At 56.8% G+C, this 27999-nt stretch overlaps 3 protein-coding genes across 7 annotated transcripts; 1 reads left to right on the top strand and 2 right to left on the bottom strand.

Annotated features, from left to right (window-relative positions):
- Positions 1-285: 285 nt before the first annotated feature.
- On the top strand, positions 286-8991 carry SYTL1 (synaptotagmin like 1). 4 transcript variants are annotated; one of them, XM_072975014.1, is made up of 15 exons: positions 286-433; positions 2581-2809; positions 3783-3931; positions 4154-4226; positions 4309-4354; positions 4853-4889; positions 5140-5243; positions 5393-5506; positions 5746-5912; positions 6193-6289; positions 6612-6770; positions 7080-7158; positions 7279-7378; positions 8347-8552; positions 8759-8991. In XM_072975014.1, exons 2-15 carry the CDS (start codon positions 2619-2621, stop codon positions 8896-8898), a joined length of 1662 nt encoding a protein of 553 aa, XP_072831115.1. In that variant the 5' UTR covers positions 286-433; positions 2581-2618; the 3' UTR covers positions 8899-8991. The 4 variants fall into 4 exon arrangements, with proteins under 4 accessions (XP_072831115.1, XP_072831114.1, XP_072831113.1 ...); XM_072975013.1 differs by having other exon boundaries at positions 4853-4901; XM_072975012.1 differs by having other exon boundaries at positions 4817-4889.
- MAP3K6 (mitogen-activated protein kinase kinase kinase 6) lies at positions 8869-20660 on the bottom strand. 2 transcript variants are annotated; one of them, XM_072975008.1, is made up of 29 exons: positions 19978-20660; positions 18516-18655; positions 18405-18428; positions 17938-18128; positions 17655-17823; positions 17156-17262; positions 16569-16739; positions 16367-16479; positions 15793-15952; positions 15427-15589; positions 15231-15350; positions 15073-15122; positions 14890-14985; positions 14666-14753; positions 14454-14587; positions 13932-14059; positions 13561-13697; positions 13131-13236; positions 12479-12636; positions 12183-12375; positions 11937-12075; positions 11494-11653; positions 11178-11354; positions 10811-10916; positions 10386-10548; positions 10187-10299; positions 10019-10092; positions 9667-9743; positions 8869-9441 (listed from the first exon to the last, which is right to left on the bottom strand). In XM_072975008.1, exons 1-29 carry the CDS (start codon positions 20318-20320, stop codon positions 9363-9365), a joined length of 3879 nt encoding a protein of 1292 aa, XP_072831109.1. In that variant the 5' UTR covers positions 20321-20660; the 3' UTR covers positions 8869-9362. The 2 variants fall into 2 exon arrangements, with proteins under 2 accessions (XP_072831109.1, XP_072831111.1); XM_072975010.1 differs by lacking the exons at positions 17938-18128; positions 18405-18428; positions 18516-18655 and having other exon boundaries at positions 19978-20113.
- On the bottom strand, positions 20435-24912 carry FCN3 (ficolin 3). The gene is given in 6 exon segments (XM_015237725.2): positions 20435-20541; positions 22221-22333; positions 22335-22461; positions 23279-23412; positions 23513-23646; positions 24844-24912. Coding segments are annotated over 6 exon segments (684 nt in total).
- Between the last annotated feature and the right edge of the window lie 3087 nt (positions 24913-27999).

Raw genomic sequence — 27999 nt, 5'->3', positions numbered from 1 at the left:
CTCTCTAACTTTGCTTTCAAAGTAAGTTCCTGTCAGCTCATCAGTGGGCCGGTTGGGGCTGCTACTTACTCTGCAGATGGGGCAGCCGAAACTCTGAGGGACTGCTGCCAGCTCTGGTTACTGGAGTCACAGAGCAAGTCTGCAGGGGAGCTGGGGCCAAGCCCCAGTCATCTCCCTCCCGCCAGTTCTGCTCTGGGTTTGCTGAAAGCACAGGCTGGGCCACATCTCTGGGGAGCCAGAAGTCCAGGCCCGGTTTTGCATCAGGCCCTGTGAGAAGGTGTTTCCTCCTCCTCAGTGGGGCAGCAGGTCTGCTGGGCTGCCGGTTGAGTCAGCCTTCGTCCCTCACTGCTCTTCTCCTGGTCCCTGAAACTCAGCTGCCAGGAGAGCCGGAGTTACCCTACGAAGGTGTCCCTTCCATACTGGACCCCTACAGGTAATACACCTTAGGGCTGGGGGTCCCCTGCCAGTGTCCTGAGGAGCAGGGACAGCCACCTGGTATCCTGAGCACCCTCTAGGACTTTGGGGTGGGGGAGGTGGTGCGTGTCCAGGGCTGGAACAGCCAGATAGATGGACAGACCCTTATACTAACCAATGGGTCTGTCCCATCATGTTGAAGCAGAGTAGGGAGGACCATTTACTGGATTCTGCCTCTGGAATGAGAGGGTACTGCAGGGAGAGGGGTGTTGCTGGGGACCCTGGGCTCAGATCCCCAAAGCGCAGCCCAAGCTGACCTACAGGACAAGGGCAGGGTCAGTTCTGCGGACCTCCACTTCCATAGTCACACATAAACACCTGGTGGCCCCCGAGACACCAGAGCATACACCACAACACACAGCCCAGTCACACAACAGACAGTGTAGGAGATACACACACGCGCATACACCACACAGTGCTGCCACACAGCAAGTCATTGAACGTACCACATGGCTGACAGTCAACCATGCAGCACCACACTGTGACATGACACAGACACACATGCAGTGATACAACATCCACACCCACAAAGTATACAGGTTCATAGATCCCACAGGATGCAGACATGCCTGCCGAACTGAGACTCACAGTGGCACGAGGTAACACAGGGAGAGCCACATGGGTTTGCCCATTATGCCACAGAAGAGCCCCAAACAGTGCGTCTGCTACACCCAGGACCAGCACACAGTAGATGTTCAGGAAATACTGTCAATATCGGGCACACAGGCATTCACACAATGCTACACACGACACCTGGTAGAGACACCCACCCACCTCTGGGGTGAGGATAGGGCAGCAGCGGGGAGAGGGCTCCCTCAGCTGACTCACTGACTCAGCTGGGAGCGCAGAGCATGGGCAGCGGCCACAAGCCGGGACTTGCCTGCTGAGCGTCCTCGTTCCATCTCAGCCCTGCCTGGTGCCCCAGGTGGGAGGGGACTGGAGGGGCGGGAGGGGAGGAGAGACCGCCCAGTGGGCTCAGGCCATGGCTCTGCCCACATCCCAGGCACGCGCCCCTTGCCACGTCCACACGCCCCCTCAGGGCTGGGCAGATATTTTCCTTCCGGAGTCACCATGGTACCTGAGCTGCTTGGCAGCACTCAGCCTCCACCGCCAGGACCCCAGCCAGGTCCCGAGCGGGGGCGTGGGGAACCCATGTGGCCAGAGCAGAGGAGCCCAGGGTCTCGGAGCAAGAGGGCCGGGCTGACAGCAGGGGCATCCCTGGGCTGCAGGCCTCAGTGGGAGTGGGTGCAGTGGTTACCTCCTGGGGAGGAAGTTGGGCTGTGGGCTGGGGAGGAGGTTGCCTCAGACAGGAAGGCCAAATGGGGCAGGGTGGAGGTGAAGGGTGGAGGAAGACCCAGGTTGGGAGATTCCCAGGGCAGGGGGCGAGCAGATATGCGTGTGCGCCTGTGCACCTGGCTGCGTGTTGGTAGGTGTGTGCTCCTCCTGTGTGTGCAGGTGGATTTCTGCATTTAACTTGTCAAACTTTTACCAACTGTCTGTTTTGTGCAAAGTTCTGGCTTTGGGGGTGAGGCCCTGTCCCTACCTTTAAGGAGACGGCAATCCAGTTTGAAGAGGTAGTGTGTGTGTGTGAAAGTCTGTGTGATTTGTATATGCTTAGGGACGTGCCTTTGTCCCCAGGCTTATTCTTGTACCGGTGAACCCACCTGTGGGTCCTTGTCTCCCTTGTGTACACGCGCCTGTGTGCAGGTTTAAGAATATGTTAAGTCCATCTCTTGGTCTGGATATGGGTCTGGGCCTACGACTGCATAGGGGCCTGTACAGGGGAATGTGCGTCCATGTGCCTCTTTGTACAGGTGTCAGTGTGCATGTGTGACCCGGTATGCATCTCACTGTGGGTAACTATCTACATGTGTCAGTGTGCGTGCATATATGTCTCAGTACACGTCTTTGCGGGTGGCCCTGACTATGTCCATGGGCCACTGTATGTGTGTCCACAAGTGCATCTCATGCCACCTTGATCTCAGTCTTCCTGGGCTTGTACCCTGCCCACCACCTGGCCATATATTTAGGCAGAAAAGGGCAGTCGGCCCCAGGCTGTGCCCTGTACATACGCAGGGCTTAACCTGACCCTTGGTCTGCCCCCAGGGAGCCACACGTGCCCAGCCGGGGCACTGCCCCAGCTGATGCCCCAGAGGGGCCACCCACCTCAAGAGGGCCTCTGGGCCCTGGCTGGCCCTTTCATGGAGCATGAGTCAGATCCTGAGGCCGACGGGCTATTGGACCTCAGCTTCCTGACACAGGAGGAACAGGAGGCCATTGCCGAGGTCCTGAAGCGAGATGCCCACCTGCGCCAGCTGGAGGAGGGACGAGTCAGGTGAGGCAGAGCAGGGGAGCCCAGGAGGAAGGGGCCTCAGGCCCTGGGGGACTTGGGTGGCCCCCCACCATGTCCCCTTCCACCATGCAGCCTGTCAGATACTTGGGTAGGTCTTATATTTGCCCATTGGTCCCCTCTACCCTTGGCCAACTCAGCTCATCACCTCTCCCAGGGTGGCTGCACCAGCTCCCTTGCCAGCCTCCCTGCCTCCAGGCCCACCCTTTCCAGCCCACCCGTCATGCTGCAGCTGGAGCTCTCCAGGCTGGTCCTTAATATCTCCTCCTGAGACCTCTTATGGCTCCTCAGCATCCCCTGTCAGGGGCAGGCTCCTAAGCATGGTCCACAAGGCCTCCTTGGTTGGTGCCTGCCAGCCTCTCTGATCTCATCTTCCACCAGTTACCTCCACCCGCCAACACCCATACACAAAGTGTCCACTACAGCCATCCAGGCACTCCACAGTCCCTGAACACACCCTTCACTTCTATACTGTTCTTCCTGCCTGGAAGAGCACAGTGGCAGAGGAGCATGGGACTTAGGAGTAGTGTTTGGGGACAGAAAGATACCTCTTACCTTGTAATCTTGGACCACTCCAGCACCACTCTCCTCATCTGTAAAATGGGGCTAAGAAGCCCTACCTCACAGAATTAAGAAGGATTATACACAATCATTTAATGAATTATAACTCATTTTCTTTACCAATTTGTCTTTAAGAAGCAATTCAAATGGTACTTCTTCTGGGAAGTCCTCCTGGATTCCTACAGGCAAAGCTGGCCCTCTCACATGGCTCCTACCTCACTATATTGTACCTATTTATTCTGGACTCAATCTCCCCACCAAATTGAGCTCCTCCAAAACAGAGATCAAGCTTGATTTGCTGTTATATACAGGCCCCAGGTACAGGGCCTGGCACAGAGTGGGTGGCAAGAATGTTGATTGCATGAATGGTGACAGCCACACCCTCCCCATCCTCTAGCAAGCTCCGGGCCTCGCTGGCAGACCCTGGGCAGCTGAAGATCCTAACAGGGGACTGGTTCCAGGAAGCACGCTTCCAGCGGCACCACCATGTCCACTTCGGTTCTGACCTTGTCCGAGCCTCCATCCGCAGGAAGAAAGGCTCCAGGGGTGAGAGGAGATCCCCAGAGTGGGGCAGGCCTTGCACAGCCCAGGGCACTAGATGTATGTGGACAGGGAGAGAGGGACTCTAGTTTCAGTTCCAGCTGCCCCTGGTACTGTGTGACTCTTGGGTGGGCATCACCCCTCCATGGGATATGGGAGGTGAGTGGGCCTCTCCAAGGGCCAGGTATCCTGAGAACAGGGGTTCACAGAACTTCTCACCTGGTGCAGGAGGCCAGGCTCAGGGCAGCAATGGCGAGGCTGAGGCTGCTGAGAAAGAGGCTGAAGAGGCACTGGAGCCCAGGTGAGGAGGTGTGGCAGGGAGTGGAGGGTGCCTACCAGTCATCTGGGGCCCATCCCTGACAACCACCTCTCCCTTCTCCCAGTCTCCCCAGAGATGAGGCCACCCAAGAGAAGCTCAGTGAGGCTGAGGTGAGTAATAAGTGACCGAATAGGCTAATAAGTGAACCTACAGTGTCTCTGGAGTGAAGGTGGGATATGCTGGGGAAAGAGCTCAGCCTGAGAAGCAGGACACCCTGGCCTGGGCCTCTATCATTCTCCTGTCAAATGGGGGTGTGGGCCCAGCCTTAAAGGGAAACTCTGAATCCAGCTATTAGGGGCAGAGTGGGGACTGAGCTGGCAGAGGTCCAAGACTCAGATGCTACTGTCCTCCACCAGTGGGACCTTGGGAGTCAGGCAGGGCAGGCCCTGAAGCGTGAAGGGGTGTGAAGTACAGGCCAGACTGGTTCTGCAGCTGGTTGCCAGTCCTGCCCTGAGGGCTGTGCAAAATCTGAAACTGGAGTAGCCAGCGGGAGCCTCTGACCTCTGACTCCATAACCTTTGAACCCTTTACCACTAGCCCCCACTGTGACTTCTACCCTCTGTTTCTTTTAGGGACCTAATTTCCCCTCACCATATGTCCCCCTAAAGGCTTCAGAAGATGAAGAGGAGCCCCAGGCCCAGGAAGGTGAGCGGGAAGGTATGTGTTGGCATAAAGAGTTTTCAGTGATCAGAGGTGGCTCTTAATGACCCCAACCACCTGTGTTCACTTTCCTCCTCCCCCTCCCCCGCCCCGCATTGGGGATGGGTAGGTGTGGTTTCCATGGGCAACCCCAGAGCTGCACTGGGGCCTGAGTGGGGGTATAAACCAGTCCCTGAAAATTTGCTCAGGGGCGGACAGGGTAAGGGGCTCGCTGAGCAGCTTATGCCCCACCCAGCCCCTGGCTCAAGGGGCGCTCTTGTCAACGCCGCGGAGGAGGCGGACCCGGAGCCGGAGCGGCTGTCGCTAGGAGAGGTGGAGCCGCAGCCCCCGCCAGCCCAGGTAGGCGGGAGCGGCCCGCAGCTGCTCTCAAGACCCGGACCGGATTTCGGGCGGGGAGTGCCGCTACCCAAGGGGCCGAGCCGTCAGAGACTGAGAGCGGTCGCGGGAGGCGGGGGGAAGGGCGCCGCCGTCACTCCCCGTCTCCCCAGACACAGGCGACGTCCGAGATCCTGGAGAATGGGGAGGAGGCCCCGGGGCTCGACCCTTCACTCGACCGCATGCTCAGCAGCAGCTCCTCCATGTCCAGCCTCAACTCCTCCACGGTGAGGGAGTGAGGGAGAGGGCCTGAGATGAGGTGGGGGATGCCTCCCTCCGCATACCCCGACCCGTAGCCCCTGCATCACCCCCTCCCTTTTCCCGGACCAGACACTCCAGGCCCCAGGCAAACTTCCTAGTTATACCCCTCCATGCTCTCCCCATCTGAACCCTCCGCGCTACCCCGCCCCCAGCCTCGACGTGAGCCACCGCAGCCCGCCCTGACCTCTCCACCCTCCGCCCGCAGCTGAGCGGCAGCCAAATGAGCCTGTCCGGGGAGGCGGAGGCGGGCGCGGTGCAGGTGCGCGGCTCCGTGCACTTTGCGCTGCGCTACGAGGCGGGAGCCGCCGAGCTGCGCGTGCACGTGATCCAGTGCCAGGGCCTGGCAACCGCCCGTCGCCGCCGGTTGGACCCGTGAGTTCCCAACCCGGGCGAGGCGGTGGGGGGGGGCGGTGAGGGAGCGGCCCTCACTGCCCAGCCTCACTGCTTTTCCTCCTCAGTTTCCTCATCTTCAAAATGGGAATGACGTTCTTGGGCGGCATGGGGGTTGGGTGAGATAACTCCTTATAAAGCGCTGCACAAAGCCTGGCACGTGAAGCTGTGTTCCGGCCTGTGGCCGGGGAAGCCCCGCGACAGGGGAATAGGCGCTGGAAGGGCCTCCCTTTACCTCCAATCCTCACCTCCCCCTCCCCAGCTATGTCAAAAGCTACCTCCTCCCGGACAAGCAGAGCAAGCGGAAAACATCGGTGAAGAAACGGAACCTGAATCCGGTCTTCAACGAGACTCTCCGGGTGAGGCTGCGACGACCGAGAGGGCCCCCATTAATGAACCGGGCACCTCTTCCTGCAGGGGGACGGGTGGCAGGGACAGCATGGTATCGTCATTGCCTTCTGCGGAAGGAACGGCAAGGAGGCCCTAGCATAAACGTGCTCTCCAGCGTATCAGTCTAGAGATGGGCATGGCGCTAGTCCAGACCTCATTAATGTCCTCTGGGGCTCCCCAGGATCCCTTCCTGAGAGGAGTGTGGTAGGAGAAGCCCCAGCTAACACTCCCACAGCACTGGAAGCCAGGGCCATCGACGCTGCTCCATTAAGGCGCCCCTCCTGTCCGCAGTACTCTGTCACGCAGGCCGAGCTCCAGGACCGCGTGCTGAGTCTGTCGGTGTGGCACCGCGAAAGCCTGGGTCGCAACATTTTCCTGGGCGAAGTCGAAGTGCCTCTGGACACGTGGGACTGGGACTCCGAGCCCACCTGGCTCCCCCTGCGGCCCCGGGTGAGCAGCTGACCCGCATGGGGGTACCCGCGGCACAAAACTGACTTTACTACACTGGGCTTTCCCTCTCAGCCTGTCTTCTGCAAAGCCTCCTTCAGCCTCGAAACCTTACGGCCCCATGCGAAGCTCTGAGCCCGGACGGCAGGTTCCGTGGGGGTGCTCAGATTCCCCAGGTGGTTCCCAAGGGAACTGCCCCGACAGACCCCCGCGGGGATAGGCAGGCCCGGTGGGTGTTTGGAGACTCCGCCCTCTATGGCCGTTTTCCCTAGGACCCTGTCCCCGCCCCCTTGACGAGCCCGCCTCCCGCAGGTCTCGCCCTCTCCCGACGACCTTCCCAGCCGCGGGTTGCTTTCTCTGTCTCTCAAGTACGTCCCCGCCGGTTCCGAGGGTGAGTGACCATCCGCGAGAAGCCAAGCTGAACCGGCCCTGGGAGGCAGGGAATCCCTGCCCCACAAGGGTAGGGGGGACTCTGTCCGTGGGGCTGGACCTCAGCCGAGCCTCTCCGCAGGCGCAGGACTACCCCCGACTGGGGAGCTGCACTTCTGGGTGAAGGAAGCTCAGGACCTCGTGCCTCTGCGCTCAGGATCCCTGGATACTTACATCCAATGGTGAGGAGCATCGGGACCTCCCGTTTGTCTGCCTTTCTACTAAAGTGGAGCTCACTGCCTCCAACAGATTCCTTCTAGTCACTCACTTTGATTCTGCAATATGAGCACAGCCTCAGCTTTGTCTGGGGACAGCCTGAGCAAAGGCCTGGAGTCAGGAGAGTTGAGGACGACTTTGAAGAGCTGCATTTCAGTGACTGGCACCTAGAGGAGTTGTTGGAGAGCTGAGGCTGAGACCTGGGAGGTCTCAGGGGCCCTTCAATGGAAGACCTGGAAGGCCAGGCTGTGGGGCTTGGCGCTGAACTTGCAGTTCAGTGGTTTTCTTTGTTGTTTGTTTGTTTGTTTTTGTTTTGGTCGGGGAGGTAAATAGGTTTATTTATTTACTTATTTATTTTGTTAGAGGTACTGGGGATTGAACCCAGGACCTCACGCGTACCACGCACTCTACCACTGAGCTATACCCCCAACCACGTAGTTTTCAAAGTAAGCTTCCAGGGAACTCAAGGGGTGCCTCCAGGTGCGGCCCCACCCTCAGAGTTAAATGGAGGTAGGCTGATGAGATTCTGAGTCCTCAGCCCTGATTCAACCAGAGACATTGTTTTTCTTTTAGGTTTTGTATTTCTGAGCAATATTTTGTCTTACAGAAGGGGCTCCAAGGCTTTAAGAAGTTTGAAAACTACTTCTGGGGGGCCACGAAGTTATTAAGCTAAGGAATAGCAGAATTGCATTTCAGAGACTTCACTCTGGGGCCCTGTGAATAGGAGCTATAACTTTCAAAGGCAGGAGATCTAAGAGGAGGCTAGTACAAAGGTCCCAGGGTAGCAAGGGTTTGAGGCCAGTTCTCAGACAGGAGCCAGAGGACATGGACATTGTGAGGGCATATGGGTAGGACTCATTGGTTGGTTGGTTACTGGTTGGTTCTGGGGAGTGTGAGGGGGTGGCCACTTGATGCCAGCCCACCTCCCCCACAGCTCAGTGCTGCCTGATGACAGCCGGGCCAGCCGCCAGCGGACAAGGGTTGTGCGACGCAACCTCAGCCCCGTATTCAATCACACCATGGTTTACGATGGCTTCGGGCCTGCTGACCTGCGCCAGGCCTGTGCTGAGCTCTCCCTCTGGGACCATGGGGCCCTGGCCAGTCACCAGCTGGGGGGCATACGCCTCAGCCTGGGCACCGGTGAGTGGGGCAGATCCCTGGGGGAAGATGACACTAGGAGGCAGGGGCTTAACTCTTGGCCTTGGGCACTTCTCTGCCCTTTCCTAAGCTTTGGTGTCCACTGAGAACTGGGGGTGATAGTGCACAATCTGGACCAGGCAGGTGTTCACTGGGACTGGGGGTGGCCAGAGTGACCTTGCCTTCCACCCCTGCCTGTCCACATCTAGGCAGCAGCTATGGGCTCCAGGTGCCCTGGATGGACTCCACATCTGAGGAGAAGCAGCTATGGGAGACCCTCCTGGAGCGGCCATGTGAGTGGGTGGACGGCCTTCTGCCCCTCAGAACCAACCTGGCCCCCAGGACATAGCTGCCCTACAAGCCCTACAACACCCCTCTTTCTGGACCCCCATCTCAGAGCCTGCCCATGGCTAAAGTCAATAAATTCTGTTCTAAGAAACAAGGGGCTGATGTCTGCTTGGGGGCAGGAAAGAGTCAGGGAAGTGAAGGGTGCCAGATGAAGGAATTTTAGACTCAGACATAAAGACCTTAAGGAACTAATTCCAAGACCCATACTTCAGAAATTGCCAAGGTCCACTCCAGGGGTACCAAAGTGTTCTGTTTCATAGTCTTGCCTGGTGGTACTCAGTGAGCTTGGGGTGTCTCTGTTGTTGGTTCCTCCCACTAAGGTTAGGCCTGGGCACTACCCAGCCTCCCACCCACCTGGCCTCTTCCAGTTGCCCCTGGGTCCTGGGGCAGGTATATCAGAAGCCTCTTGTGTTTTCTTCATTCATCCATCCTTGGGTCTGGCCCCTGATGTCCTCATTCAGCCTCCTAGGGGCTAGGGGGAACTGGCGTGGATCTTGCTCGCTGTGCCAAGATGGCTCTCCAGATGCGGCATACCATCCCTCCCCTGAGGGGTACCAGGCTCAATGTGACTCAGCCAGAAGAAGGCCCTGGGCTCTCTCTGGTACCCACTGTCTGCCTAATGACCCCTCTATCCCCAAGGGACCCTGGTATCCCTGTAGTTTCCAGAGAGGAACCCAGGCAGGCCTGTAACTAGGGGTTGGGGAGGGTGTCAGGATCTGGCCAGCATGAGGCCATATGTGTAGGTTATCCCTGAGGGCCCAAGACATACCTGATGCGTGTGTAGATGAGGTCATCTCTAGTGGCACAGGTAAGTAGCGCATGGAGGGTGAAGCTGTGGTTCAGTAGCTGGTTGTGTACATAGAAACAGGGAGAGGTAAAATCAGAGAAAGATGGGTCCAGAGACTCAGGAACTAGCTCTGTTCTACTACCAACATGCTAAGACAGATCACACTCCTTTCTGGCTCAGTTTTCTCATCTGTACAATGGCTGGGGTATGCTAAGTGCTTATTCAGTACTGAGATGCTCTGTGTCAGAGGGAGAAAGTGAGAACAGCTCAAAGATGGGCAAAGATGAAGTCTTGGTTGGTGGGGGTCAGGTATAGCCAGCATTCTCCCCCTCACCATCTGGATGGTGCCTGAATCCACCTTCAGTTCTTGTAGCCACTGCACCAGGCCCTGGTCCACTGTGAGAGCAGCTGTCAAGGAGAAGCCAGGTGGTGAACCCCAGGGTGCCTTTGTCAGAAGCTGCCTCAACCCACCGTTAGCATTCTCCAGCCAGGTCTCACTCACCTGGGGGCTCTGAGGTCAGAGCACAGGTCCTGGCCTCCCCACTGATCCGCTGTAGGGCTTGTTGCACCAGGGCCTGGCACTCCCGTTCCTTCTCAGCCAGGACATCTCGAAGCCTGTTGGAAGGCGGAAGGCAGTAGAATGCAGGGGGAGTAGGAGTGAAGCTCATTCAGAGGCTGTGGGTGAGTCCCAGGAGCTGTACCTGTCAGTCTCTGCTCGCAAGAGGCCCAGCTGCACCATCAGAGGTGGGGTGTCCTGCTTGGGTTCCCCAGGGCTCTGCTGGTCTGGGGTCTCTTGCTTCGGCTGGGACTCCTCTTCTTTACGGGACTCCTCGGACCTCAGTGGGACTCCCTCCTTCTCCGCCTCTGCCAATCCAAGTGGGGTGAGCTCAGGCAGGGCGAGAACACCCATTTAGGACCCCCAGACATTGGCAGAGGGCGTGGAGCTCTGGGTATGGGCCAGGCAGTATCAGTTTAGGAGATATCCATTTGGTCACATGCCAACCCCACCTCCCTTGGCACTGGGTCAAGCTAGGCTCCCACTGTCCACCCCTATTTGTGTTCACCGTCCCCCAAGGAACACAGCCTAGCTCTCGGGCAAGCAGGCAGGCTCCACTCCTCCACCTACCTGGGGCCAGCACAGCCAGGGCTGCCCGTACAGCCCGACTGAGCAGGGAGTCCAGCACGAACATCCAGTGTGGGCGAATCTGGCGCCTGCGGAGGATCTGCTTCACCTGGAGTGGGAGAAAGAGTGCAGCTGAGGCTGCTGAGCTTCCAATAGAGGTAGGGCTTCTGTCGGAGGCAAGTGGGGTGGGCAGACCCGGAGTAGAAAGAGGGGCTGGGAAGTTAAGGCCGGGCAGATATCCCTTTTCCGATGGCTCTACCTTCATAGGGAAGACATGGAATCATGCAACATCAAGTCCTTACATATTCTCAAGCACTGGGAGTTCACTACCTCTTATTGAGCAGCCCTAACTGTGAGAAAACGCACTCACCGCATCCGGGAAGGCGAAGAGTGGTCCTTGCAGAAGCTCAGGCCCAAAGCCCTGGGCCTGAAGCTGCTCTTGCAGCGCCCGCAGCTCCTGGGCCAGCTGCCGGCGGTTGGGAGTGTGGATGTGCGCCCCGAGGCAGCGCAGTAGCTGTTCCACATAATTCCTTTCCAGACAGGGACCCTGAGAAGGAAGAGACGGGTCATCAGCGGATATTCCCACCTGAGCCAAGAGAGATGCTGTTGGAAAGGTGGGCGGGAGGCCATCAGCAGGAGTCCTGTCGGTGCTCGACCAGCAGGGGGCGCTGGGGCGAGCCGCCCACCTGTTCCTGCTCCAGACTCAGAATCTCCGCCAGCGCCGGCAGCTCCTGCTCCAGCACAGTGACCAGCATGGCCCGGCGTTTGCTTTCTTGGTGCAGGAGGCTCACTCCTGAACTCTCCTCAGGGGACGCGGGCTCCTCGACCGCAGACTCCTGGGGCACCCTGATTGCAGTAAAGAGCGGATGATGGAGGGCAGGCAGCAACCCTGTCCAGCCGTCTCCACCCCCCGAATTTGAATCCTGGCTTTTATTTTGATGCCCACCTCACAAGGATAAGAGAGAATAACCCAGTGTTGAGAGGGCATGATAAATATAAGGAAGAGCATTTGGGAGGGGGGCACCAACCGTCATCCTTGCATGTAGTCAAAGTGCCCAGGTCCCCTGGAGGGAGTACACCGAGACAAAACCAGATGAAATGAACCCACCCTGAGCCCCTGGGTGCTCACCGGAGGTGGCTGGTGTCCCCATAACTGAGGCAGCGCTTGGGGGGACTGGGAGGATGCTGAGAGGGTGCTTGAGGGCGAGGGAACGTCTGGGACTGAGAGGCTGAGTCAGCTGAAGGAGTGGGGCTGGCTGAAGGGGCATCTGAGGGAGGGACAAGGCTGTCAGCCTGGGCCTTCATGTAGCATTTTCACCACCACAGCTCCCCTGCCCTCACCCCAGTGTGCTCACTCTCTCCACCCACTTTGTACCTGAGGGCCTTAGAGCATGTCGCAGGGAGCTGGGGCTGCGGCTCCGCTTCCCAGGCTGCAGGAAGGGGTCCCCCAGCAGAGCTTGAGCACTGGCTCGGAGGCGGGGGTCTGGCTCAAAAGTTTGGAGGAGGAAGGCTTGAGCCTCAGCTGACAGAGAACTGGGCATTGGTGGATGCACCTTGTACATGCCCACCTGGGAGGGGGGCAGGGAGGGGAAACAAGGGACAAGTTTAGAGGTGTTCAGGGCCCAGACTGTCCCCACTCCACCTCATGAGCCAGGCCCTAAGGGTTCTCACCTGAAACATGGCAGCCTGTGGGCTCCCTAGCTCATGGAATGGTGGGCGACCTGTGGCCATCTCGATTACAGTGCAGCCCAGTGACCAGATGTCCGCCGCCTTCCCATACCCTCGTGGGCCCTGGTCAATGATTTCTGGGGCCATATACTGTAGGGTCCCTAGGACAGGAGCAGTAGCAATAATGCTCATCTAGGCTTTGTCACTGTTGGAGTGGCAGGGCCTCTCTCATCCTCCAGTCACCTGCTCCCACCCTGAACTCTATCATCCAAAACAGTTTCTGCTACCAGCCCTGGTCATTAAGCATCTATCCTGAGTTTCCTCATTCATTTTAGGTTCCATCTCATTCCTGGGCTCCATCACCCAGAGTAGGTGCCGCCATCTGTCCTGGGCTGCATCATCCACTCTGAACTCTGACTCACATCAACACTTCTGGGCTCCATTTCAGGCACTAAACTCAACATCATCAGCTACCTAAGCTGCAGTTCTGGAGTCTATCACCTCACCCCTGGCTCAATCACCTGCCCTGGGTTCCACACCACCCTCCTCATTAGGACTCTAACTCCATGCCCAGGAGAAACGCCACTCCCTGGAGCACCCCAAGAGTTCTCTGTCCCATGTCAGCAACCCCACTCACCACCCTACACCCTGTTACCTGTGAAGGTCTCAGTGCAGGGTGTGATGCCTGCTAGCCGCTTGGAGGTGCCAAAGTCAGAAATCTTGAGCAGCCCACTGAAGGTGTTGATCAGCACATTGTCCCCCTTAGGAGAGTGGACACTGTGATCAGCGGACATCAGGCTGGGCTCCTGGACCCTATCCTGAGATCTCATCTCTTGGGAACCCCAGCCTGACACTGCCTCTATCAGTCTCCTCCCCCTGCCATCCCACTACTGCCCCTCTGGGAGCTGGCTTCAGATCTAAACGTCTCCCCTTCTCTAGGGAACCTCCCTGATGAATTTCCCACCCTTTGCAAAGAGTCTGCCCACTTAGTCTAAACTGCCAGCCTCTGTCTGGAGCTGTATCTCTCCCTCCCCCCTTGTCCTCCCCAACCCCAGCAAGCTAGAGTGGGCCAGCTACAGGCTGACCTTGATGTCTCTATGCACAATGTGGTTGTCATGCAGGTAGCTGAGTCCCTGCAGGATCTGGCGGGTGTAGAAACTGATAGTGCTTTCGTTGTCCTGCAGGGGTCCCCACACTGAGCGCAGCAAGGAGGACAAGCTGCCTGGGCAAATGCAGTTCAAGGTCATTGTTGGCACCCACCTACTCCAGCCGACGACTCTCTGCTCAAGGCCCAGGCATACTAATGCCATGGCCTAGACGCCATTACCCAACCTCCAGGTGTCAGCTAATTGTGGGCTACACCACCCACACAAGCTAGGGTTCATTCTCCCAAAGGGGACTCCACCCCCATGCCCCACAACTCCAGTTCCATTCCCATCCCACGCAAGGCAGGTACCTCCAGGCACTTCCTCCATGAAGATCTTGAGGTAGCCGCCCTGACTGGCTGAGCCCAGATAGCGCACGATGTTCTTGTGGCGCAGGCGTTTGTGCAGAGCGATCTCCTCATGCAGGGGCTGAGAGAACCTGGGGGTGGGGTGGGGAGAGGAACAGGTCAGACGGAGGCAGAGACACTTTCTCAACTCCAGCCCCCACAAGGCCAAACCCCGAGGATCTACCCCGCCCACAAGCTCCCAGACCTTCCGCACCTTATCACCCAGCCCACAGGCCTCTCCAGATGGTAGCCCGCCCGCCTGGTCCCTGCGGTTCTGCACACAGTCCTGGGCCCACTGGGCTTGAACTCTCGCTTCTATGACCCCCTGCACTCGGGTCGACCCCGGAGGCACTTGGGCATCCGCGTCGCCCCTGCCTACAGTCCCGCGCACAGGACACTCTTAACTCGTGGTCCCGCCCATTTGACACCTCCCACCTGGTCCCTCGCGAGCCCTGAGCCCCGCCCGCGCGACCTTGGGCACGAAACCTGCTGTCCCGCTCCGGGATCTCCTTGATGGCGATGCGTACCCGCGTGTGCCGGTCGCGGCCCGCGTACACCACCCCGTACGTGCCCTTGCCCAGCACCAGCCGCTCTCCCGACTCCGTGTACTCATAATCAAACTGCGGGGGCGGATGAGATAGGGGATTCAGCAGAGCCCTCAGCCCTTTCCCTTCCTGGAGCTGCACCCCCTTGCTCACCTCCAGCACCTCTCCCACGCTCTCTGCCTCCTCCGCGGGCGCCGTGGAGTCCGGATTCGTAACCAAGGCCTGGATCAGGCCACAGAACCTGAGGGCGGAGAAGGTCAGATTGGCGATTGAGGCAACTCTTTGCCAAGAGCATCTAGGGAACATGTTCTTTCCTTTCCCTCAATACCCCGGCATCCCGACCCTCAGAGCACCCCGACCCGAGGGACTGCGCGCACCACTGGCAGTGCCCTCCGCTGGGGAAGCACAGCTGGACGTCCTGGGCCGGGGGAAGTGCGTAGAGGAAGCAGCAGCGCTCATCCTGCTTGGAGACACTGGGAGGGATGAAGAACCCCAGTGAAGTCGGGGCTGCCCAGCACTGCCACCCAGCCCGGACCTCCCCACCTGACACCACTGCTCACCTGACACCACTGATGGAGACAATTGGGAAGGTCCAGCTGGATGGAACGTCCTGTGAGAAGAAAGGGGTCCGAGGGGGTGCTGGGGACCAGGAGAGGAGTTTGGGGATGGGGGAAATGTTCAAGAGAAAAGGTCATAGATGTCAGTAGGGGCAACTCACCGGCGACTTCACCTGTGAATTGGGCTCCAGCAGGCTCAGGGTCACTGCGTTCACGGGATTTGTACCCTGAACCTCCAGCCTGGCTGGCAGCAGCACCTTGTTCATCTCTAGGACCAGCACCTGCAGATGATGGAGGAGAGGGGTTGGTCAGAAGCGGCCTGCCCCTCTCCCAGGTCCCATGCCCTACGGGCCTCACCAAGCACTGGTCTTCTTGGGGACAAGTGGTCTTGAGTGGCTGGCAGGACTGTAGCAAGAAGTGGAGCCAGAAGTGTGCACAGTGTGGGGTTTCTCCAGGCGGCTCTAGCGTGGGTCTGAAGTGCTGGTACAGCAGGAAGGTTTCCATCACGGACACCAGGTACCTGCAGACACAGCTTTATCCTCAGCTCAGCCCAGGCACCAGCTAGCACTGCCAGGGAGAGTAGACTGGCTTGGATGCAGCCAGAATGTGGGCATTGGGTGTCATGGGTGCTGGTCTGGAACAGGCTCAGGCTAGATGCCAGTGGACATGGGTGTAGAAGCTGACAGCCTAGGCCAGGCCAAGACTGCAGAAGGGGCCACCTACCATATCGGGGCATTGAGCTTGTACAGCTGCTCTGCAGCCAGTGCCACCTGGGTGAGGTCATTGGCGAGGATTTGAGCTCCCAGGTAGAAGCCTACATCCCAGTAATACTGCATCTTCTCCACACAGCCTTTTCGGGCCAGCAGACAGCCCAGCTTCATGCCTGAAAGAGACGGGCCTGGGTCATAGTGAATGTGGTTGCAAGTTTGGGCAAAGCCCAGGTGTAGGCCACAAAATTCATGTGCACAGGAACATAGAAATGGGTGAAAACTTAGGTATGGCCAGATCTCAGGTGGGAGTAGGAGTTCAAGCACAGGTGAGAGTTAGGAAACAAGTGTATGTGGAATTCAGTGTGTAAGGAACAGAGGTGTGGGCTCAGTTCTGGGCTCAATGGCTCATGAGGGCCCTGGACTGGACAGGTATGAGGACCCGGGTGTGGGTTCAGGCAGAACAGGTCCAAAAGGGGATGGATAAGGTCAGACCCAGCTCCAACCCAATGTTCTCTCTCCCTGACCTCTCCCAAGGCCCCTCTGAGCCCCTGTGGGTTGGGGGTTAGGGGTGCAGGATTGTGGCTCACCTATAAGCCTGAGCTCCTTGGAGTCCTCAAAGCGCTGGCCGGCAGCAATGAGGAGCACAGCTGCATTGATGCCCGAGTGGAGGCTGGGCTCTACATCAAAAGCCTTGCGATACCTGGGGTGAGGGTTGGGGGACACAGGGCTGGACTGATGCCCACAGCCCCATCCCTCATCTCATTAGCACAACCCACATGGGCCCCTTACCAGTGATATGCCTGCTCACGGTACTCAGCATCCTGGAAGCCAGAGCTGAAGAACATGTCCTTGTAGACACGGCCACACATGCAGTACAGGTCAGGTGCCACCAGGCCCTCAAACTGTACCAGTGGCAGTAGCACGGCCAGTGCCTTCTCACGGTCCCCAGGCCTGTTCCTCCTAGGGAAAGGGGAAGATAGGCTGGGGACCTACCTGATGGCCCTGCCCTACTCTGTCCAGGAACCCCCAGACCCTGAACAGCAGGGACCCTTCCAAGGGTCTGACAGTCATGAACCCAGAAGAGCAGCTGACTCTGGTCAGCACTGACCTTCCTAGAGGTAGTGACCCCAGATGGAAGTGGTTCCTAGCTGCAGTGACTCTGAGGAGCAGTGGAAAGCTGTGACCTCTCCAAGAGCAGTACCACTACCCCACCCCACCCTAGGCAGCAGGAACAGAATGATAGGGACCATTTGATATCAATGTGACCCTGGTCAGCAAGTTCCCTGTACAGCAGTGGTCCCAGACAGCAATGACCTCACACAGCAGAGACCCATGTCCGCATGTGGCTATGACCTGCACCGTGCTCTGCCACCCACCGGTTGAGGGCAAATGTGTAGTGGAAGCAGACGTTGTGCTGCTCGGCCACATCACAGGTGGGCAAGGCCTGCAGTGTCTCCACCAGCTCAATGATGGCCGAGTAGTCCTGCATGAGGGAAGAGCACACACTGGCCTGATGGCCTCTGGTGGGTCCGGTCGGCCCAAGACCCTGAGGAAAATCCTAATCTGGGGCCCCTTCCCACCCCTGTCACCCCATTTTCCCACGCACCATCCTCTGCACACTTCCCTCAGGCCCAGTATGTAGTGTAGAAACCACACCTTACATAGAGAACACACCGTGTGCCCCAATCTCCCAAATACCCTGGGAGACAGTGACGTGATCATCCCCGAATATGAACAAGGAAACCGAGGCTCAGAGATGTCGGATTATTTGCTCAGAGTCACCAGTGAGCCAGTGGTACAGCCAGGAGCTGAAATCCCATTTGTCTGACACTGAATCCACTGTCCCGAGTGCCAGCCTCTCGGAGCACCACACACCTGCACATCACGGTAGGAGAGTAGCAGGTTCATGATGATGTCGGGGGTCAGCAGCTCCACGCTGTCCAGTCTCCGCTGCAGGCGAGCCAGCTCCTGCCGCAGCTGCTGTCCGCTGAACCGCTCCCGAGCCAGCCGGATGTCCTGCCGAATGGTCTCCCGGAAATAGCCACTAATGCACATAACAGGGGAGGGAGAGAGAGAATGGCAGGGCTTGTTCCTCAGCCCCAGCCCCCTGTACCCTCACCAGCCTCCTTCTGGTGCACCTTCTATGGGCCCCCATTACCGAGAGTCCGTGGGAGTGGCCTCCAGCAGGCGGGCAAGCCGGCCCACCAGGGGTGTGAGCAGGGCCTCAGTGCCCACCCCAGCTGATACTAGTCCATCAGCCAGGCCCCTCAGGAGGCCTGCATCACCACACAGCACCCGACCGGTGGCTGTAACCACATAGGGGATCAGTGTGTAGCTGCCAATGCAATCCTGGTGGGAGGAAGGCAGGCATCAGTAGAGGTCAGAGATCAGTACTAGGTTAGAAAGGGGCAGTGAAGGGGTCAGTGGTCAGCACCAGCAGGGACTGGAGTAGCAGGGAAGGGGCATACTTCATAAAGGGAAGCAATAGGGAACAAAGGGTCTTATGGATGTCAGGGGGCATTAGGGAGGGCAGAGGGGACAGACGAGGCCAGGAAATGTAGTGGAGGTCAGAGGTCATAATGGAGGTCAAAGGACACACTAGAGTGAGGGATGGATTCTGCTCACCGAGTTCTTCTGGAAAATGTCCTCCTGCAGGGGACAGACATTCAGATACTGGTATTCTGGTTAAGGCCACCCCAGTCCTTGGCCCACCACTACCAGCCCCCGGCCACCTACCCTCAGGGCCTGCAGGTCAGGGAGGTCTGCCTGGGAGCAGAGGAGCACGTTGTTGGTCATGCTGAAGCTCTCTCGCACGCCCAGGTGGTAGAAGAGGGAGGGCTGTGCCAGGGAGCTGCTCACCTCCAGCACCACCACATCTGAGGGCACACGGCAGGAGGCTCTGAGCCCTGAAGCCCAGCAGGGGGAGAAGGAGCCTGGGGACCCATCCTGGCTCAGCCTGCCTTCCCATGTGACTCCAACAGGGTCCAGTTTTGCTCTGGGCCTCAGTTTCCCCCTTTTAGAGTCCCTCTGGCTCTTATACAGAAATTACATCTGTGGTATTGCAAGAAGAGGAGGGGAACTCACCTGACTACCATTCACACCCCACTGTTTAGAGCCTGGGGACCCTGGGCATGGAGAAGGAGAGGCTGTGCACCAGCCCACAGCCTGTTTCATGCTATTCGAGAGGCAGGAGTTGTGCAGAGATGTCCTCTTCTCTGGGTGCTCAACCCAAGTCTCTTGAAAGGGGCTGGCACCAGCAGTGTGCTGTACGTATACACATGTGTATACACACATGCCGTGTGTGTACAATGCTGTGCCTGTGTGTGTGTCTGTATCTCTGTGTGATAGTGTCTGCGACAGCCTATGTGAGTCAACATATATGCGATTTGTGAGTCTATGATTCTGTGTGTGTGTGTTTGTGTCCTCAAGGTCGAGTCAGCCTTCATTTTTTGGGCTGAGATTTTATGCAAATACGTTCATTGGGCTCCTGGATGAAAAAATAAATATCGGGGGCGGGGCATCCGGGTTGGTGGGAGGGCGGGGTGACCCGCGCGGAATAGCCGCCTTCTGGCCCCAGTACCTGACCGTCCGACTCAGCCTCCGGTCCCGCCCAGCTCCACGCATTCTCTCGGAACTATGGGAGCCTCATAACTTAAGCTCCCTCGCTTAGAATCCAGTGCTGTTGGGTCCCTCTGTTTCTCTTTCTGCCTCTTTAGCCTAATCTTCGGAAGCAGTATGCTAGGAACCCTGAACTACAGCCCCACAAGTGCGGCGCCACTCCCCAGTCCAAGTTCTAACTCCCAGGATCCTCCCTCATGAGCTCCGCGCGAGATCATCCTGAGACTGAGTTCTTCAACTCCACTCCTGAGATACCACACCCTGTCCCGTTCCCAGCCTCTCCCCAGTCCTAGCCTCGCTCCCTAGGCACGGTGCCGACTCGAGAACTTAAGCTCCAACCCTGAACCCCGAGCCGGGCCTGGATCCGCTAAATCCCTGCCCAAGCCTGGTCGCGCTCCAGATCCCCTAAACTTCCCTTTTATCACGTCCACGCCTCGAGCTCCTCGTCTTTAGCTCACTTTATGGTCCCATATCCCGGGCACCCACCTCGGGGTCTCCCAGGAGTTGCCGAGACACGCCCCCTTCGGGCCCTCCCCAGCCCCCTAAGCCCCGCCCCTTCCCCGCCTCCAAACACGCTCACCCGCGTTGTAGAAGGAATCCAGAGCCGCGGTGTCTCCCAGTGCTAGGGTCCCAAAAGGCAGGCTGCGCAGCTGAGGCCGCGGCCGCTGTCCGAGTAGTTGCGCGCAGGCCTCACGCAGGCAGCGCAGGGGCAGCGGCTCTGCCTCGGCTCCCGGCTCTGGCTCCACCCCGGGCTGGGGCTCCCGGGTCAGCACGTAGACCACGCTGAGCGGCCGGCTTCGCGCACAGCCCCGGCCGGGGGATGCAGCGAGCGGCCGGCCCCGGCTCAGCGCCTCGGCCAGCGGATCCTGCCAGCAGCTGCCGGCGCGCTCCAGGGCTCCGGAACGCGGGCACGGCCCCGCCATGCGGGGGCGCTCTGGCGCGGGCGCCCGGCTTTGGGCACCCGTGGAGGGACAGGAGCCAGAGGCGACAGATCCAGGGATCTTAGGATCGGGAATCGGGTCCGGATAGGGAATCTCCTACGGGATCTTAAGTTCTGGAGATCCGGAGTACAGCCGAAGGCCCCGTACCAGGAATTTGGTATCCAGGACGAAATCCAGGCTCCGATTTACAAGGTCCTGAGGATCTGAAATCGAGGGTCCCAGGAATCTAGGGCATCCAGGGATCCGCCGCTTGGAGTCACATGGGGGATCCTGGGAATCCGTCCGTCTGTGCCCACCAGCGCCGGCCGCCGCTGTCTCCTGCCCTCACATGTAGGCCGGGCCCAGCCCTTTCCCGGCCGACCGGGAAAGCTCCACCCTCGGCCTTGGGGCAGCACCGCTCCCTAGCGGCCTGGGACTCGGCCTCTTCCCTCCCTCCTCTCCCGCCAGAATCTCTGAGGCAGGCTGCTTCCGGAACAGCCTGTGCTCCTGTACACGACAACCATTATGGATTGCTCACAGCAGGCGCTCATAGGATGTGTGCCCAGGCCAAGGCTGAAGCAGAAGTGCGAATTGCAGGCCCTCTCTGTTGAACAAATGAATCTCCAGAGACGTCAGGGTGTGTAGAACATGGTGTAGAGTGCCTGTTCTCCAGGGCCCTGTTGTGCAGGCAGGGAGGGATTGGAATGGGAGAAGTCTGCTTCTTGGCCTGCAAGGAGCATGGGACTCTGCATCTGAACCCTGCACCCTTTTGCCAGGAGGCTGTTTTCCCCAGAATTCAGTTGGCTGTGGAGCCCTGGTGACCTTTGACCTCCACCCAGAACATGACCATAGGACGGGAGAAGAGTCCCCATGTAGATGTTTCTCTACCTACCTGAAGGAGAATCCCAGGAACTCCAGCTCTTGGGTACAGCAGCTTCCCAGCTCCAGTCCCCAAGAATCCCTAACCTAGTGTGAATTAGTGAGGCAGCAGCCTGGTGTAAACCTCAGAGGACTCTGAAATCAGGAACTGGGAACTTAGAGAGGTTGAGTAACTTGTCCAAGATCACTCAGCTGCATAACAGAGCAGGATGCAAGCCCAGGACTACTTGTCAGACTGCAGAGATCAGATTATTACCCATTTATTGCTCTGCCACTTTCTAGAATGTGACTCTGGCAAATTAACTAACTGCTCAATAAATACTCGTTCAGCAACTGCCATTTCACTGTCTTGTTGCCCAATGGAAGAAAAATGTACCTTCCTTGGTTTGACTGTGAGTTCCCATCAGCCCCTAATGGGACAGGCAAGAAGTAGCAGAGAATGAGAACTCAACTTACAACAGGGCCTGGAAAACCGACAACTTATAAGGGACAGGCAGGAGCAACAAAGAGAGTGAGATAGCTGTGCAATTCCCATCACAAAACTATCTACTGGCAGGACCTGTAGGGCCCAAGAGTACTTTCAGTGGATGCTTTAATCCTTCCAAGTCCTTCGCTAAATGCTTCTCTGGTGTCCTCAGCTTGCACACCTCTAGAGATGAAAGCCCCACTACCTTTTTTTAAAATTTTATTTTTTAATATCCCTTTCTTAGTTTATTTATTACTGTATTATTTAATTATTTTATTTTGGTGGGGGAGGGGAGGTAATTAGAGCCTCATTACCATTTGAGGCTGACTCTCCCATCTTCCTGACTAGAAGGAAGGTCTTCCTTGAAAGAAGCTGAAACCCGTATCCCTGCTCTGCACTCTTGAGTTTCTCCCAGTAACTGAAAGAGGCTTGAAAGCTAGGAAAGGGTTAAAATGATTTTATTTTTAAAATGTGGACAGGAGACTAGCAGTGGTTAGCAATGGGGAGGGGTAGCCAAGGGTACGGAAGCTGTAGAGGAGAGATAAGGATGCTGGCTACCCGGGTGCTCTAGGGGAGGCATCATGTGAACTCTTCAGTAAGGGTGGCCTATTCCTTGGCCTGAGGCCCAGTTGATGCCATAGTTGTGGGCGGTGGCTTTGGACATCCAGTAGATTGAACTGATAGCAGGATCCGCACCACCAGGCACCATGGACAGTCACCACACGGTTGCTCCCACTTGTATCCTGGCCGGCATCATAGGTGGTAAAGGGCTTCCCACCGTGGAAGCTCAGGGAGTCCCCTGGCAGGAAGGGGATGAGAGGCACCAAGGTGCCAGCACCATGCCTGGCACCCTTGAAGAGATGATTTCACAGGAGCCTCAGAGAAGCTGTGAGGTGGATGTTTTCAGCCCCCATGAGAAAACAGCAGAGCCAAGGAGCAAGGATGTTTGCTCAAGCTCACTCACTAGTCACAGGGGTACTGGGACTTTGGCTCAGGACTGTGGCTCCAAAACCACTGGCTCTTTTCCCAGCCTCGTCCCTTCCCAGAATCCCCAGCTTCCCTCTTGCTCCTCTGTCTCTTCCCTCATCAGCAGTTGGAGCAACGCTGCCAGGAAGAGCTGGGAAGGACTTCTCAGATGGCTAGGCAGGAAAGGGGGCTCCCCTGGGGCACCTCCTTATAACCACTTCCCTCTTTCAGGTCTCTCAACAGTTGGTGTTTCTCTGAAAAAAGTCTTCCCTGGTTCCTCTTCCAAAGCAGATAGTGTTAACACTCACCAGAATCTCAAACGGCTCCCACAACCTCCCTCCCTGCCTCCTTACAGGTTTTATAGGGGAGGAAACTGAGGCTTTGACCCTGGAGGGACTTGCCCAAAGTCACAGAGTTAATAAATGACAGAGCTGGATTTAAACTCAGGATTGTTTGCCTCCAGAGCCCAGCTTCTTCACTCCTTCACATCCCTGTCTGATGATTGCTGTTTTGCAGATGAGGAAACTGAGGCCCACAGAGGGGAAGGAAGTGCCCTGGGTCATTCCTGGAGGCTGTGGCAGCACTGGGAAAGGATCCAGCCTCCCTCACCTTCTTTTTCTACTTCAGGGCCACACCTTTAGCTCACTCACCTGCAGTGCCCTCTGAGAACTTGCCCAGAACCAGCTGGTAGTGATCTGCCTCCCTGAGGAGGCGGAAGGCCCCATAGTGAGCAATAGTGCAGTTGCCTTTAAAGTCCTCCAGCTCCATCCACAGCTCCCAGGTACTTGGGGGTTGGGGAGGCAGACAGGGAAGAATCCTCATGTCCTGGGTGAGGAGTCAGAATGCCAGAGGGATGCCCGTCAGGCTCCCTAGCCGTCGAGAACCTACTCTGGAGAGTAAGCTGGTGCAACCTCTCATTCCCCAGCCAGAAATCAGACTACTGACCCCCAAAACCTGCTTTGTAGGAGGACAAAGAGTGGAAGAAATCCATGGAACCATCCTGTCACCTCTTTAACATCTAGGGAGGCAGAGAAGGCTAGCATAGCAGCCATTTCTCTAGGCTGAGCATGGGATGAGGAGAAGCAGGGGCAGTGGCAGCTGAGAAGTGTGTGTGCTATGAGGGGTGGGTGGACATGTGCCTCCCTCTCTTTTTTTTAAATTAAAAACAAATTTTAATGAAGGTACTCGGGATTGAACCTAGGACCTGGTGCATGCTAAGCATGCACTGTACCACTGAGCTATACCCACCCACCATGTGCCCCCTCTTTGGATTGAGGGCTTGTTGATAAAGTGTGTGTCCAGGTGAGCCTTGCCTGTGACTATACTGATGAACTCTGCATGTCCTTATTAACTCTTACTGACACTCAACTTCACGCCGCAGCCTCGAAAGCCCTGGGAGGACTGAAATGGTAGAAATATCATCCCTGCCCTTGGGAGATGGGGGGGGGGTCACATTCAAAATAACATGCTTTAATTTATTATGATAAAACCAAGATATTAGAGCAGAGAGGTCACCTCCAGAGGCCTTACCCTGATGCTCCCTCTGAACCCCAATTTCCTCTTCAAGCCAAGCAGTCCCCAGGCCCTGTACAGTTTCTTTTCTCAATATCTTTCAGTCTAAGAGCCTCTACTTCCATTGCCACCACTGCCCACATGCTTGTTCTGGTAGGGTCCCTACAGCCTTCCTAACTTGTGTCCCTAACTCCATTCTGGTCCCCACTGCAATACATCTTCCTTGGTGCAGCCTGAGTCTTCTTTCTAAAACATAAGTCTGGCCTGGTCCCTCCCTTGCTCAAAACTCTCCCATGGCTCCCTATTTCCCTCCATGCTCCTCAGTCAGCCATTCAGTGCTTGGCCCACACCAATAGACCTCAGCCCACCACTCACACCTGCTCTCAGGTCATTCACACCATCTCCCCATGCCTTCTTGTACTCTCCGGCCTCCCTGCATTTGTCTTTCCCTCTGCCTGGAATGCCCTTCTGCACCTCGTATGTCTTGAGAACTTCTACATAGTCTTCAAAGCCCTTTCAAATGGCATCTCTTCTATGAAGCTTTCCCAAACTTCTTCAGGTCCTCTGGGAGCTCAGTAACCATTTGTTAGTGAATTGTGTTAAAGAATGCCTTGGCTCCAGTAGGCTCTGGCTCCCCCTAGGGGCCAAGGGGAAGGCATGCCCACTGGGCCTGACCTGCAAGTCCCTTCTCTCTGGCACTCACCAGCCAGCCGTCCTCTGTGCTGTCCATGTGACAAAAGACAGGGATGGTCCCATCCTTGGGTAGGCACATGGTAGGTAGGTAGATGGTACCAGCTGCTCAATCCTGGCAGCACCTGGGGCCTGGGGAAGGAGAGAGGGACTCAGGGGGGCTCTCAAATTACAGTTACTCCCCAACACAAACCCCAGGTAATGGAGTAGGCCAAGTGTGGGAACCCAGGAGTCCTCTTGACTCCTCTGGACCCCTTAGGATGGGTTTTGGGGCAGGCTGGGCCACGCCTGGTGGTCCACCAACACCCCAGCACCGTCTGATTCCAAGTGCCTCGCTCCTGCAAAGGCAGCCTCACCCTCGTGGCACTGGAGCAGTTTCCCTGGGTCTCCTGCCCCATGCAAAGATGAATGTTGGCTCTGAGGTCTGAGTACCCCCAAGGGAATGCCCATGACCCACCAGAGGGGAGATCGGCCGGCCCTTCTTCTAACTCTCCCCACTGCTCCCAGCCTTCCATCCCCTGCTGCAATCATAGCCAACTCCTGAGCAGCAGCCAAGCAGAGACATCCCTCTCTCTAGTTCAGGGACAGAGCAAAGAAAGGAGAGGAGACTCCAGTCCCACACAGTCACCAGGCTCACCCTTGGAGCCCATCTTGCCCAGTGGTCCTGGTTGCCCCGAAATCCCAGAGGCAGAGATGCCTTAAGTCCCATCCCATGCCCGGAGCCAAAAAAAACATTGAGGGATTTGGAGCCAGAAGTCAAATCTCAGCTGTACCCTTTACTGGCTCTGTGAATAAGGGCAAATGACTCCCCTCTCAGCTTCAGTTTCTCCCTCAGCAGAATGGGGATCATACCACTTACCTCACAGGGTCAATCCTAGGATGCTGGGTGTCCAGCCTGGAGCCTGACACACAGTAGGTTCCTTGCCCCTTTGTCATGGCCTCTCAGCACAGACTGTGATTGCTGCATCCCCACCCTCCCCAGTTTACCCCAAGTTCCTGCCCCACCCGCTGGCTTTTCTCACCTTGAGGACCTGGAGCTCTCTATTCCCCAGAACTTCCTAGGGCACCAGGATAACTTAGCAGGAAGACAACCTGGCTGGCTTCCAGTTCCCTGGGTTCTGCAGGGAGACATGGGCTGTGTGGGCATGGGGGGAATAGGCATGTCTCCCACAGAACCCGCTGCATTTCTCATTCCCTCTCCCAGATCCTAGCTGGCAGGACACTTGCCTCCAGAGCTGACAAGGGTTTTCCCCATTTGCATCTACTTGCATACATTTTTGTGCAGAGCTCAGATTATCAAACCCCACCCTGCTCCTTGAAGCTAGTGAGCCTGGGTGAGAGAAGGATACCCAGGGAGGGAATGAGGGTGGGTTGGTGGGGAGGGCATCCTAGGCCCTTTCCTGGGCAGCTGGAGTGGTCCTGGGTCCTCAGACAGGCAGGGTCTCCAACAAGAGGAACAAAAGGGAGAGTGAGGGCCACACTGGTCCCATCTTGCTGGGGCCCCTTAGGGAGGGTGCCAGTTTATATGGGGGTCAGGCTGGTGGGGGGCCATGAAGCAAGACTTCCTCCCAATTTGCCTCCCCAGGGACACCCCATGCAGGCTAGAACCAGCAGGAGATGGGGGCATTTTCTCCCTCAGCACTGGAGAGAGCGGACATATCCCTGCCTGGTCTAACCACGGTGGAGCCCAACTTCTGATCCTGGCCACCAGGGCTCCACAGCTATCTCTCCAGACCTCTGGATTCACATGAGTTTTTCCACCTTTGAACCTTAGCTTATTCGGTACCTTCCACCTGTAATCCTCCTCCTCTCCCTATGAAGCTCCGCCTGTCCGTGAAGGTCCAATGCTAATGCCATTTCCACTAGGAATCGTTCCTTAATCCTTGTCACCTGCAGCAGGGATGACCACCGCTACCATCTGTTGGGCACCTACCTACTGCACCCCACGGCTCCTGCTGGGTGCGGTTTGAATATCACCTCCCATCCTTACACAGCGTCACTCATGGTTGTTATTATTGGCCCCAGATTAGAGGCAGGTACAAAGCAGATGCTCAATAAATGTTGGTTAAATGAACAAATGAACAAGGAGAAACTGAAGCCCAGAGACAGGATATGACTTGTGTTCTCTCTGGCACTTATATGCCCAGAACCACAGAGATTTTGCCCCAATCCATTCCCCTTACCAAGGAGAAGCACCCCTTGCAAGGTGACTTCATGCCTACCCTCAGGTCCGTTGAGGAGCCACCAGGAGTGCCTAGAAAACGTCTGCTAACATGGCATGGGCAGAACATGCAAGGCAGGTGTGGAAGCTGGGAGGCCAGTGAGGAGGTAGTAGCCTTGGTCCAGTTGTGAGGGGTGACGTCTGAGCTGGAGAGGAGCCTCTAATAATAGGGGAAGGGAGGAAAGGCTCATTCATTCATTCACTCATTTATTCATTCATCAAGCCTCCCTGAGGGCTTCCTTTGTGCCAAGTCCAGTGCTTGTCGGGGTGGGGAAGGCTGAGGTCGAGGGGGTGTTGGGGAAAGTGGAGGCTGAGTTTGCCAGGCAGGATGGGTCCATGAGATGGACACTGAGACTGCAATTCCAGCTCTAGGAATCTGTCCTCCCCACACTTTCTCACAGGTGTTTAAGGATCTGTGGACAAGCTCTTTTATCATGATGCTGTTTATAATAACCAAAGTGGAAATAACCCACTTGGACATGGATAGGATGCAGGCAAATAAATTATCACCATCGGGACAAGTCATAGGGCAAATCTGATCTATAACAAAAGGGGCGAAGTTGCAGAACAATATGTAAAGCGTGTTCTCACTTTGTATTTTAAAAAAGCTAAATGTGTGTAGGTGTGTATGTTGTAGGTTAATTCATAGAAAAAGGTCTGACGCATCCTGTTAAGCATAGTTATTTCTGGGGAGTGGGACCGGGGGAGAGTGATTCTCATTCTTTATATAAACTTATATATAGTCCTTTGGTTCCTTACAAGCATTTACTACTTTTGAAAAAGAAAACATCCAATCAAGAAATTTCCTTAACTAGGCGGAAGGCAGAAGGAGGTGCGGGCATTTCCTCCCTCAGCCCCGGAGAAAACGGGCATCATCCCTGCCAGGATTAAGTGCTTCATGGAGAAGCCAGGGGAGGGTGAATCTGGCAGGAGAAACTGCGGGTGCAG

Source organism: Vicugna pacos, chromosome 13 (assembly GCF_048564905.1).
Source record: "Vicugna pacos chromosome 13, VicPac4, whole genome shotgun sequence".
Taxonomy (NCBI): Eukaryota; Metazoa; Chordata; class Mammalia; order Artiodactyla; family Camelidae; genus Vicugna; species Vicugna pacos.
The sequence above is the reverse complement of the archived record's forward strand: the minus strand, read 5'-3'. Positions and strand labels throughout refer to the sequence as shown.